General features: G+C 45.4%; 1 protein-coding gene across 1 annotated transcript; it reads right to left on the reverse strand.

Moving 5' to 3' along the window:
* Window positions 1–9820: 9820 nt before the first annotated feature.
* Window positions 9821–13425, reverse strand: Phox2b (paired like homeobox 2B). The gene is made up of 3 exons (XM_042678463.1): window positions 12972–13425; window positions 11906–12093; window positions 9821–10786 (listed from the first exon to the last, which is right to left on the reverse strand). Exons 1-3 carry the CDS (start codon window positions 13210–13212, stop codon window positions 10271–10273), a joined length of 945 nt encoding a protein of 314 aa, XP_042534397.1. The 5' UTR covers window positions 13213–13425; the 3' UTR covers window positions 9821–10270.
* Window positions 13426–13687: the final 262 nt, after the last annotated feature.

Here is a 13687-nt window from a genome sequence, read left to right on the forward strand (position 1 = left end):
TACTCCTGGAAGCACAATAGCTTATGTCCCCAACAAAGCAGATTTCTAGTCCACTTCTGCCCAAAGTAGACCTGCTCCTGGGCCTTAAAGAAATTAAGTTTTACACCCAGGCTCTTCCTGTTCCGGAAATCACCATTTAAATCATATGAAAAGTCATCTAACAGTCATCCACTTGGGTCTCTAATGATGTTAGCTCCAGGTAAGAGGCCTTGATTTTCCCTTGACGTCTGACTTTCCCCAGAGGGATGACTTTGACATCAAACACATGGCTAAAGCAACATCATGGCTCCATCATTTGGTTGTGGGATGTTTTAACAAACCAAATAGCTTTAGACTCAGACAAAATAAAAGGGAGTAGCAGCTAAGCAAATGAAGAATTCCTTTCTCCTGTTTTGGTCAGTAGTAGGGCTTGAACTCAGGGCCTGGGCCCAGGCCCTGGGACTCAAGGCTAGTACTCTACCACTTTGAGCCACAGCACCACTTCTGGTTTTCTGGTGGTTAATTGGAGGTAAGAGTCTCACAGACTTTCCTGCCTGGGCTAGCTTCAAACCTGTATCTTCAGATCTCAGTTTCTTGGGTAGCTAGGATTGCAGGCATGAGCCATCAGTGCCAGTTGTTTGTTTTCTTTAAAAAAAACAAACTGCTTAGCATACATGTTAGGCTTAGAGATTGGATCCTTGCTTGCGTATTGTTAATGACATGACCTTGAATAAAACTCTTGATACCTAGAATTTCAGTAGTGTCAAAGAAGGAAAGTTCTGTTCTCTTCTGAAATTGGGGGGAGGGTCTCTCTCTGCCTGAGCACGGTGCCAGGCTCCTGAAAACCCTGCACACAGGCTGAGGATGCTTAAGTGCTGGGAGGAAATTCTAGTCCACTTGCTCTTCTCTAATGCACCTTTACCTAGTCAGGAGTCTTTAAACCCTAGAGCTTTCTATGTTTTGTTCTGAAGGGTTGTTTTAGTGAAGGAGAATGTGGCATGTATCAGATTCTCTAAGGAGAATGAAATCATGACATATTCAATGCCCAAGAGAAAGTCAGAGCTTGGCTGGGCACTATGGCTCACATCTATAATCCTAGCTACTCAGGAGGTAGAAATCAGATGTGGAAAACAGCTGGATAAGATGCTCACAAGGGCCCATCTCAACCAATAGAAATTAGAAGTAGTGGATTCTAAATAGGAGAGCCATCTACACAAGCCTATCTACACAAGGCAACAACTCAAGATCTTAGTCTAAAAATATAGAAAGTTAAAAGGGCTGGTGGAGAATCAACTCCAAATGGATCAAAGACCTTGAACTCAAAGCAGACACTCTGAAAACATTACAGGATGGAATAGGAGAAACCCTGGGTCTCCTTGGCTCAGGCCGAAATTTTCTGAATAGAGACCCGGAAACACAACAAATCAAAGAAAGGTTGGACAAATGGGATTGCATAAGGTTGCAGAGCTTCTGCAGGGCAAATGACATAGCTAGCAAGATCAATAGAAAGCCCACGGATTGGGAGAAGATCTTTACTAGCCATACAACGGACAAGGGTCTCATATCTAAAATATACTTGGAACTCAAAAAATTAAACCACCCAACAACAAACCCTCAAAGAAACAACTGCCCAATAAGTAAGTGGGCGAAAGACTTAAAGAGAAGCTTCTCTGAAGAAGAAAGAAGGATGGCCGATAGACACATGAAGAAATGTTCAACATCCCTAGCCATAAAAGAAATGCAAATCAAAACAACATTGAGATATCACCTCACTCCAGTTAGAACAGCAAAAATCAAGAACTCTAACAACAACAGATGCTGGAGGGGATGTGGACAGAAAGGAACCTTACTTCATTGTTGGTGGGAATGTAAACTTGTTCAACCACTTTGGAAAGCAGTATGGAGGTTCCTCAAAAGACTTCACATAGAACTCCCTATGACCCAGCAATCCCACTTTTGGGTATTTACCCAAATGATCACAAACAAGACCACACTAAAGCTACCAGCACAACTATGTTTATTGCAGCATTATTTACCATAGCTAAGATATGGAACCAACCCAGATGGCCCTCAGTAGATGAATGGATCAAGAAAATCTGGTATATATACACAATGGAATTCTATGCCTCCATCAGAAAGAATGACATTTCCCCATTTGTTAGGAAATGGAAAGGCTTGGAAAAAATTATATTAAGTGAAGTAAGCCAGGCCCAAAGAAACATAGGTCCCATGGTTTCCCTTATTTGCAATATCTAGTATAGGTATGAGTCAAGCAGAAAAAGTCAGATAATGCGATGTTAGGAAAACAAACCCTCAAATATGTATTTTAATGTTTTTGTTTCTTTCATGCATGTGTTTCTAACGCATTTATAAGATTATTTCTTTGTTGCTTTGTATGTCCCTCCCCCACAGTGTAACTCCCGCTTTCACTATATTTGATGTCAGTATAACATGTGGAGGAGACGGGGACAAACAAGGTGTTTAAGGATTCAGGTGGACCTGTTGCAACAATGAGAAGTACAAAATGTCATGTCAAAACCAGCTTTACAATGTTGGTGTGGTGGGGGGGGGAGGGAGGGTATGATTGGGCGGGAGGGAGGGGGAGGCTGGGAAGGGAGGTGAAGGGTAAACAAAGGAGGAGGCTGCAATGCTTGGTAAGAAATGTATGCATTATCCTGCCCATGTAATTGTAACCCCTCTGTACAGTATGTTCTCAAATAAAATAAAATAAAATTAAAAAAAAAAGGGTTGGTGGCACGACTCAAGTGGTAGAATGTCTACCAATAAGCATGAAGTCCTGAGTTCAAACTCAGTGCCAAAAATAAAAAAAAAAAAAGGTCTTGCAGAAAGACAGAACATCCTGCTCTTATCAGGAGCTCTTTGTTCTGTGTGTTTGTACTTATATGTGTGCATGTGTGTGTGTGTGTGTGTGTGTGTGTGTGTGTGTGCTATAAACCTCTTGCCTTCTTAATGACAAAGTATTATATTCTTGAAAATCTCTAAGAAAATATATTTGAAAGGTTACCACCTCAAGAAAAATTAAAAGTGTGCTAAGGAAAATATTTGTTAATAAACTTCATTTAGCCACAAACTTTTCAGAACCTCTTGTTGTACTTAACAAATATGTATGATTCGCCAATTTGAAAAAAATAAGCATTTATTTAAAAAAAGTTAACTGAAGGCAAAATGCATAGACCTACAAAAGAAGCCAAGTAAAATAAATTGATCAAAAATGATGTTTTAGTTTGTTTATTTGTTTGCAGGTACCAGGCTTTTACTCTGAGCATCACATTCACTAGGCTGGCACTCTACCACTTGAAGCACATCTTTCACCCAACCTTTTTGCTGATTATTTCAAAGGTTGGGTTTCTTTTGTTCCTTCTCAGTCTGGCTTTGCACTGTGATCCTCTGATCTTAGCCTCCTGAGTAGCTAGGATTGTAGATGTAAGCCACCAGCACCCGGTATCAAATCCATTTTTTTATTAGGCTGGTGGCTATAGCTCAGCTATAGAGAAATGCACACACACACACACACACACACACACACACACACACACATACTTTTTAAACAAAATTCAAATAGGAAGGTATATGATCCTTTATTAATGCATTGACTATTAAGATATAATTGCTTGGCTAATAGTTATCATAATTTCACACTTAGGATAAATGCCAATTCGATATCAAGATAGCTGCCAAAACTCAAATGTGAAGTGAAAATATCTGTGACTTCCGTTGATGCTGAAGTCACAGGTATATTCACGACCACTGTAACTGTGTTGCTTCATCATTCAAGAAAATGCTGAATTTTATGAAGAGGTAATTAATATGTTCCTATCTCCTCCTCTCCTGCACTTCACTCCTGAACCCAAGGATAAGAACTCTCTAATTAAGTCCAGCCCAACCTGATCCAGAGTATGTGTGGAGGTGAGAGGAACATGCATGCCTATATGCCTAATGAGAGCTCACAGGTCTTGGCCCTGCCACTTACTTTCCCACCTGGAAACACTGTTGGGTGGGGGGCTTTCCTGTAATTATATATCCACCTGCACTTATGAACGGTCACCCTGGAATCAAGGCTGAAAACTGAAGGATTCAGGTGGGTGTTGGCCCTTTGTCCCTTTATCTGTTATGGTGGTAATAAATGAGCCTATTTCTGTCAACCCATCCATGTTCTACACTTTATAAATGTAACTATTCTTTTCCCTATTGTGTTCCCTGCCCCAGCTATTCTTTGTCTTGTTACTTACCACCAAGACCTTGTGAGCATAAGCTATGTTCTACAACCACTCTTCCTCCTCTGGGAGCCATATAGCCTGGACCCTTCCAGATTTTGGACTTTGTTATGAATTCCCATCTCATTCCTTCTCCTCCTATTTTCTTTCCTAACATTCATTAGTCTTTTGAGATCTCTCCCAGTGCCTGAGAATATGTAATCTTGGGTGGTAGGTATGATAAAGTCTTGAGGCTAGAAAGAGTAGTGAAAGGTCCTGGGTCCGGAGAGAAGCTGGCTGGGGCTGGATTCCTGCTTCAATAGCACTGAACTGCATGACCCCTCAATGCTGCAGTTCCCTCATAAGAAAGAGTTGGGAATAGTACTTTCCGGGCTGAGTAGTCATGAGAACTGAAGGTATTAAAGCTTCAGCTGAAAGCAGTGCCTGACACATAGTGAACATTCAATCAGTATTAGTAGGTCTGACTTGTCAGCCCTTAGTTGATTCGAATCTGCTAATGTCCATGCTCAGCAACATTCCCTAATCCTAACCTTTGCCTAGTCACTCATACACTGTGCACCTAGGCTTTTAAGAGACATAGCTGGCTATAGTGTCTCATGCCGGTAATTTTAGCTTCTTGGAAAGTAGAGATCTAGGGATTGAGGTTTAAGGCCAATCTGGACATAAAATCTTGATAGACTCTATCTCAACCAATGGCTGTGTGTAATGATGTGTATCTTTATACCAGCTACTGGGGAAGCACAAGTGGAAGGATTATAGTCCACACTGGTCCAGGCAAAAAATCAGACCTTACCTAAAAACATTTTGATGAAAAAAGGAGCTAGAGATACAACTCCAGTAGTAGAATGCCGACCTTAGAAGCCTAAAGTCCACAGAGACAAAGAGAGACAAACTATGACACACAGAAAGAAAAAAAGAGAATACAGAGGTCTTTCTTTAATCTTCTGAGGCATGAGCTACAGAAGAAAGAAAGAAAGAAAGAAAGAAAGAAAGAAAGAAAGAAAGAAAGAAAGAAAGAAAGAAAGAAAGAAAGAAAGAAAGAAAGAAAGAAAGAAAGAAAGAAAGGAAGGAAGAAAGGAAGGAAGGAAGGAAGAAAGAAAGGAAGGAAGGAAGGAAGGAAGGAAGAAAAGAAAAGAAAAGATCTGGGCTGGGAAGGTGGTTCAGTGGTAGAGTGCTTGCCTTGCATGCCTGAGGCTCTGGGTTTGATCCTTAGCACCACATAAGCAGAAAAAGCCAGAAGTGGTGCTGTGGCTCAAGTGGTAGAGTGCTAGCCTTGAGCTGAAGAGCTAAGGGACAGTGCCCAGGTCCAGAGTTCAGGCACCACAACCGACAAAAAAAAAGTATATATATATATGAACAACATTGGCATACATCTTACACTTACTGAAAATGTATCAGATATTTATTGCATAACATTTTATTTAATCCACGAACTCACAGTCTGTGTTATTATTCACATTTGTGCCTGATGAATCGGGCTCACAGGAATTACTTGCCATCCAAGGTCACACAGAGCCCTTCCCTGAGTTGAGGATCTCTCCATCCAGCCATAGACTGTCTTCTTAAGGACATAAATTGGCCACAGAGAGGCATCTGGATGAGTTACAGACAGCAACTAAATGCTTATCAGTTCTCCTCTGAAACTACTGAGGTTCTCTGTGCTGGGCCTCTTTAAAAGAGTCTTGGATGCAAGGCAGCCATCTGGCACAGGCTCCTGCAGCTTTTGTGAAGTCACATGTGGTCTCAGAGTTGCCAGGAAAAAGGATGCCTTGATGAGCCAAAATGCAAATTCCTTAGGAGAAGAAAAGTGAAAGTGAGCTTGTTCACACTGTGCAGGGCTCCAAGGAAATGACACAATTCAAGAGACACAGCGTCCTACCTGCTTGGTTCCATCATATTTTGCATTTGATCATAAACCTGCTTCCAAAACAATTGGCTCCTTGGGTCAGTAAGAAAAGCAGTGGTGACTCAAATTAGGTGTCTCAGAGGTTTATAATGCTAACCTCTGGAAAACAGAAGTTTTGATGGGGAGGTCACTAGGGACCCCTAAAGTTTTCCTTGTCCTGATAAGACACTCAAGAAGCTCAAAGCCAAGGAAAGAGAATCTGGGGCCCCTGTTCATTTTGTTTACAACTGAGAGGCATTCTAAAGCCTTTGTTGTAGCTTCCCAACTGTGTTGATTCCCCACCTCACTTCCTGTTTCTTCTCCTCTTCCTCCTCCTTCTACTTCTTCTCTTTCCTCCTCTTCTTCTTCCCCCACTCCCTCCCTGCTATTTGTTTCTTTTCTTCTTTTGTCAGTCATGGGACTTGAATTCAGGGCCTGAGCACTATCACTAAGCTTTGTCACTCAAGGATAGCATTCAACTACTTTGAGACACATCACAGCTCCACTTCCAGTTTTCTGGTGGTTAATTGGAGGTAAGAGTCTCAAACTATGATCATCAGATCTCAGCCTCCATTGTAGCTAGGATTACAGGCATGAGTCACCAGCATCTGGCTTTGCTTTTTGTTTTCTTTCACTCTGCTGACCTTGCCTTCCCCAAAATGTCTGTCCCAGTGACCTCATCAGCTCATAGGCCTCTGTGCCTAAGGAAAGGCAACTTTTCCTTTAGCCAAGCCTCTGGCAAGGTTACCTGTACTTCCAATGCTCTCCTTATTAATAAATTTCTGCTCTTCTCTTTGCCTCTCCCTGACCTTCTAAGTTATATTTACAAGCAAAGATTAAGGCCAAAGGAATCTGGCAATCACTGGCATTTTAGATCAGCATAATTAATGGCATGGTTTATAAACATAATTGTTTGGGAGAGTTTACTATGGGACATTTTGAGATGGAATTTTTGAATGACTATGTCAAAGCCTCATAGAAAGGCTTGTAATGGAGCCTGAAATTACCCAAATTTCTGAATAAGCTTTCCTGATCAAATACAAGCCATGTTAGATGCTTACAATAAGCTCTGATAAATTCAAACTAGATAAACTGCTAATGTTTAGGCCATAGGAGTCAGGTGACTATCGTCCCTCAAAGGAGGAGACTGAAGTGTTAATTAAAAAGGTCTAATTACAGAGGTACTGAGGGGAATGAAAAAAAGCTCACAGGCTCCTGTTTGAAAAAAACAGGGAAGGGGTGGCAGACAAACAGCCAAGGCAAAGTTAGGATAGCTTCTTGGGCAATGAGGAAGACCTCTTCATTCTAAAAAAGGTGATTACAGATACCAGATCTAGGCCCAATTCTGGAACTCTCCCTGTAGGTTTCTTACAGAGTGTGTACTCAGGTTTTCCTGAAAGCTTGTTAAACACACATTGCTGGGCCTCAGACCCCAGAATTTCTGGTCCAGTAGATTTAGAATGAGATCTAAGATTTTGTGTGTAACAAGTTCTAGGTGACATTGTTGCTGCCTGACTGAGAACCACACTTTGGGAATCACTGGTTATCATTAATAGGTAGGTTCTGGAGTCAGATTCCCTGGGTTCACAGACCGGCCCCTCAGTGGTGAACCAGTGAAGGGAGGGAGATGCTGAGAAAGTTAACCTCTTTGCTGCTACCAAGTTTCCTCACCAATTTAAACAAAAATGAGGATAGGATGCCTGTAATCCTAGCTACTCAAGAGGCTGAGATCTTAGGATCCCAGTTTGAAGCTAACCTGGACAGGAAAGTCTGTGAGATTCGTATCTCTAATTAACCACCAAAAAAGCTGGAAATGGAGCTGTGGCTCAAGTGGTAGAGTACTGAGTTCAAGTCCCAAGACTGGCACACACAAAAAAGTGAGGATTGGAACTGTATCTGCTTTGTGGTTGTATTTGGAAAGGTAGGTGAGATAACAAATGGAAACATACCTATTATATGCTGTGTTGCTTGAACTCCAATTGTGGATATTATTACTCCCAGCACTCCAATTGTTCAGAGCTGCTGATCCACCTGCCCGCCCAGAAACCCTCAGCTATCCCTGGTGGTAGATTTCTATGGGGTTCAGAGAGCATTGACCACCTTGACCTGGACAGATGCCTTCAGGAGCCTGAGTACCAAATCATCACACAAACACCTATCATTGCCAAGTGTTCTTTCACTCCATTTACTTATAGATAATCTCAGATTGTTCTGCTCTCCCAAGCACTAGATTTTATTTGGCTTAATTTGAATGGTTAGGCTTAAATGGAAACACAAGTAGATGAACAGAACCAGCTGACTTCTTGCTACTTAGTATAGTTTTCTCTGTTCTCCAGTAGCAGCTTAAAATGCATTTTAAAAAAGAAAACAATGAACAAAAAAGTGGAAAAAATGAGTCTGAGAGTCAATTGCTTAGACTTGCTTTTTGCTTTTATTATCAACAATCAAGTTAATGGTACACTCTTGGAAAACTATATGCACATGTAGAAATATTTCCCTTTTAAATAGAAGCATTCATTATAACACGTATAAATAAATTTGAAAATCTGAAACATAATTTAGGACGATTATGTTTACAAACATAGTCCAACGAGAAGAGGGAAAAAAGAAATCAGACAAACATGCACCTGATAACAAAAATATATACCATTGTCTGAACTGTGGTCTCTCTAAACACAAAAGAATCGAACCCGTGAGAACCTTATTACGCCATAAAGACACGCCATAGAGACTACAAGAAGAGAAAAACATACATTCACGTAGAGAAGACGGTCTGTACTGATATTAACACGCTACAATTGAGTCACAGAACACAGTTGTAGAAAGACACCGAAAAAGTTAAAGCCTCAACATACAACTAATATCTATAGTTTGTGCCTTTTAAAATAAAAACAACAACAAAAATCCCAACAGAGATGTCTAAACTGCGTAAAGAATGGAACCATCAATATACAGTCCATCCACCCTACAGGATGAGTCCACTTCGGATCACTCAAACAGAAATGCAGACCTAGACACTTCTGCAAACGTGTGTGTGCCTTTCCCTCGCTGGGTAGATTTCTCTGCAGCCAGCTTCGTGGACTGCAATTGACTCCAATCCAAAGCAGTATCAAAAAAGTTCAGTAAAAGCTGGTGGAAGAAGAAAATGCCGGTGAGGGTGGCAAGGAGAGGAAAAAAAGGGGCAGTTGAGAACTATGAGACACAGTTCGCAGAATTTGTGGATGAAAAGGCATCTCATGTATAGGGCATCTTGTCAGGGCCAAGAGGCTGCGAAGATTCGGGGTTGGGAGTAGCAACGGTGTGGGATTCAGATGCGCTAATGGCGGGATGATGTCCGGCAAGGTGGCCACAAGCAAGCGGGCGCAAGAAAGTTCACTTTGGCCGCGGAGACAGTCTGAGCGAGTCATCGCTGCAGTAGCCCGGACCCAAGGGCGCAAGGGGAGCAGGGGGGCTGGAAAGGCGTCTCTATTCTCTCCTGAAGAGGAGCCCCCAAGAAAGTCCGTGCTGTCACGAGCGCGAATTTAGGGGCCCCAAAGATCAAGCCCTCGGTGGGCGCAAAGTGAAGTTTTTTTTCCCTTGGCCCCTTTCACTTTGTCGTGTTCTTTTTTTTTAATGGTTTGTTTTACCTTTCTTTTTAATAGCTGCTGCCTTTCGACTGTTTTTTTTTATTTTTAGGTCTTTTTCTTTTTTTTCTTTCTTTCTGTTTTTTTTTTTTTCTTTGTAAGCAAGTCACTGAGTTAATTGTGGCCCGCCCATATCTCTTTGTCACCTACTGGAGCCACAGACACACATTCCCAGAGACAGACATACACCCGGCACGCAGACACAGCCCCCTGAGAATGGCCCCGAGTTCAGGCCGAGCCGCTCACCCCCTCCCCTGTCAGCGGGTGAAGTCCTGGCCACAGAGCCAGAGGCAGGTTCGAAGCCAGGGAAGGTTTTTTGTTTTGTTTTGTTTTGTTGGGGGGGGGGGATTGTTGAAGAAAGGGGTAGGAGTGGGGTTGAAATGGGGGCGACGTCATTTTCTCGTTATTCGTATCACGATCCTTTCAGGCCCTCGATGAAACAGCCTCAGCAGCAGCGACGACAATAGCCTTGGGTCTACCCACTCGCCCACTCGCCCGCCCCGGCTCGCCCGCCGCCGCCGCCGCCGCCGCCGCCGCAGGATCGCAGTTCAGAACATACTGCTCTTCACTAAGGCGGCTTTGGCACCGTTGGGTCTTTGGAGCGAAGATAGAACGCTGGCGAAAGGGCCCCCGAGAGAATCGGGGATGGAGGTGATGGGGCCGGGGCCGGGAGCCCAGCCTTGTCCAGGACCCCCAGCCGCAGCTAGACCTCCAGCTGCCGCCGCCGCAGCCGCCGCGGCCGCCGCCGCCGCTGCCGCCGCCGCGGCCGCCGCGCCACCCTTGCCGGGTTCGCCTCCCGGGCCCCCGGGCCCCGCCGCCCCCGGAGCTCCCGCCGGGCTAGGTCCACCGCCGCCTCCGCCGCTCGCCCCGCAGCTGGGAGTGGGGTTGGGATTGGGCCCCGGCCCCCCAGTGCTATCTGGGTCGGTGCTTTTGGCTTCTTTGCTCTCGTCGTCCCGAGAGGAGTCAGACTTCTTGCCCGACGAGCCGTTCTTGGCGGCGGCGGCGGCGGCGGCGGCGGCGCGCTCCTGCTTGCGGAACTTGGCACGGCGATTCTGGAACCACACCTGGGCCGAGACAGCAGAGGCGATGCAGCACAGAGAGAGGAGAAAACAAGAAAAAGCAGCCATGAAGCCCAATCTCCATTGCACGCGCGCGCGCGCACACACACACACACACACCACCACCACCACCACCACCGGCACGTGCCACAGGTGCCAGAGCGACCACACAGCCCACCAGGTCTACACTTCCTCGTGGCTAGTGCAGCTTTCTCAGCGGGAGAGCATGTCAAAGAACAGACACTTTTCAGAGACCCCCAAGACCACAGGTTCCAGGAAGGCCTTAACATGAAATACCGTTAGGTTTGGGTGAGAAGGTGAAGTAGGGTGACATTGATCAAGATTCATTGTATTCATATTCTGCTTTGTTGCATGGCCACCCCTTTGCACGACTACCCAAAGATCACACACATATATCCATATATGCATTTAAATACACACACCTATATATATATAATGCTTTATTTTGATCTGCGTTTGAACAACCTCAAACTCGCCATCTACCCGTAAGATCACAGGTCTGAAGTTTAACTCTTAATCGTTAGGCAGAAGAGGAGGCTTCTAGGGGTAGTGCAGGCGGCTTAGTACCAGCCTTCGGCCTCCCCTGAAGGTGCCGGCAATGGTGCTCACGCCCTTCCACCGCGGGTGGAGACTCACCTGTAGAGTCCCGGGGCTGCTGGGGCACGCACCTCCCTTCCTAACAACTTAAAGAAAGCTGTGTGGTTCCTGACTTTCAGGACTGACAGCCCCTTTGATGCAAGCTATAAAATACCTATACGCAGCCCCGCTGTGTGATTAGCCCTTGAGCCACAAGGGTCAAAGTCTACAGCCCCTCCACGTAGCACCAGGACCTGTCCGCAGTACGCCCAGCTCACACACGCCCCATGACCCTGGAATGTCTGCTCCCGTGCAGCTGCGAATAAATTGTCAAGAGTGGCGCGCCCTAACCTTTCCTAGCCAGCGTGCGCGCCCTCTCACGTGCGGCCTCTCTGCTGGAAGTCTGCGCCCTCCCGCTAGGCCGTTTTCAGAATGTCACATTTCCGCAGCACTAGCCATCCCCGCATCCCCATCCCTGCCTGGGCGCAGGAGGCCGAGCAGGGCCCGTGTCCCTGTGGGTGCGGGTACCTGGACTCTGGCCTCGGTGAGGTCGATCTTCAGGGCCAGCTCCTCCCGGGTGTAGATGTCCGGGTAGTGAGTCTCGGCGAAAACCCTCTCCAGCTCCTTGAGCTGCGCGCTGGTGAACGTGGTGCGGATGCGCCTCTGCTTGCGCTTCTCGTTGAGGCCGCCGTGGTCGGTGAAGAGTTTGTACGGAACTAAAGGATGACACCAAGAGACAGAATGAACAAAACAGCCAGCAGCGTTTGGCCCGCCTTAGCTCAACTCCGGGGACTAAGATCAGGTCGCCCCCAGGAGCCGCTTACCCCAACACTCTCGAGGAGGGAGGGTACTGAGCGGACGAAGCTGCGGGGGGGGGAAAAACCAAGCGAATTCGTTAAGACCGAAACAGGGCTCGCAAACTTTGGGCTTTGGCAGGCCAGTGCTGGCACACGCGCTCTAGGGGTGAGTGGGTGAGACGCGTGCTGGAGGGAGTTTTTAGCAGCAAAAGAGTCCAAAAACATCCACCGCGGTTCTAAGCAACCGGAGAAGAAGTTACCAAACACTCCCAACATTGCAACTTTTCAATTCTTAGAAGTTGACGCGGCCCAAAAATTGGAGGGAGAGGAAAAAGCGCTGCAAAAAACAACAACGACGACGACAACAACAAACAACAACAAATGCAATAAACCATCATAAAAATGACCAGCCAAAGAGGTGTGAGCCGCCGTCGATTCTTTAAAAAAAAGAGAGCGAGAGAGAGCGAGAGAGACACTGCCAGTAATGAGCTTTACTCTTTGTTATTTAATTATTTTCTAAGCTTTACGTCTCATCGCAAAGTAAATAAATTATGCCTATCATTTTGGCAGCTTAAGATAATTTTGTTGGCGGTTCGGGTGTGACTTAGGATAGTGTAACCCTGTAAGTGAATTACCCCTCCCTGCAATCGCTTCTAACGTGATAAATTCTTTCATTTGTGTAAGCAAATTTCGTTTGGTAAATACTAAACACATTTCCATTTTCAAATGCAATCAAGGCTTCCTATATACGGAGTAGAGAGGCGGCTTCCTCCGCGGAGCGAGCTGGCGGTCCTTACCTGCGGCGTAGGGACTGCTCTGGTGATCCCTGAGGGTACCCAGGCTGCAGGATCCCGGCGTGAGGGACGGGCAGCCGGACGTGGCCCCAAAAGTGGTCCTGATCGGGTTATACTGGAAGCCACTGGCCTGGCTGCAGGAACTGAAGTCAGCATAGGCTGAAGCCAGGCTCGAGGTGTCCATCCCAGCCATACAGGACTCGTAGGCAGAGGAATTGAGGTAAGAATATTCCATTTTATACATTGAAAAGGTTCTGGATGGCTCAGCCAAGTGGAAAAATGAAATCAAAGATGGATATGGAGAAGGTGGCTGGAGTGGGGAGATGTGCTCAGCTCAACGCCTGCCTCCAAACTGGCCTCCTTACTACCAGCAGAGCCTAGTTTTATGAAAAAGCCTCCTATGAGATGCCTTGTCTGAGGTCTCTAGAGCATATAGTCTCATAATAAACTTGGCTCTTTCCACTTGGACAATAGCAAAGCGGTTGGTCTTATTGCTGGCGCTTTTTACATGACAATAACTCATCCGTCTATTGGGCTGGCACTGGGGGACTGAGCTGTCCAACCTCCCTATCATTGATTCCTGCATCTCTAATTAGAATTTAATACCACACCATTACGCACTGAGCCCCTGATCCTCCCTTCTAACCAGCTCCCTGCCCTTTAATTCAATCACACTACTTGGAAATAATGAAAGTTGGGTGACGATTCTCCCTGATCCA

Source organism: Dipodomys spectabilis, unplaced genomic scaffold (genome assembly GCF_019054845.1).
Source record: "Dipodomys spectabilis isolate Male_0828 unplaced genomic scaffold, ASM1905484v1 ptg000043l, whole genome shotgun sequence".
In the NCBI taxonomy this organism is placed as follows: domain Eukaryota; kingdom Metazoa; phylum Chordata; class Mammalia; order Rodentia; family Heteromyidae; genus Dipodomys; species Dipodomys spectabilis.

Bases quoted from the DNA above. Each gene is read 5' to 3' on its own strand.
- Phox2b (XM_042678463.1), bottom strand. From the start codon at position 13,212: ATGTATAAAATGGAATATTCTTACCTCAATTCCTCTGCCTACGAGTCC. The intron at 12,094-12,971 runs GTAAGGACCGCC...GTCATCCTTTAG, and splicing joins GAGCAGTCCCTACGCCGCAG to TTCCGTACAAACTCTTCACC. The intron at 10,787-11,905 runs GTACCCGCACCC...GTCTCGGCCCAG, and splicing joins TCACCGAGGCCAGAGTCCAG to GTGTGGTTCCAGAATCGCCG.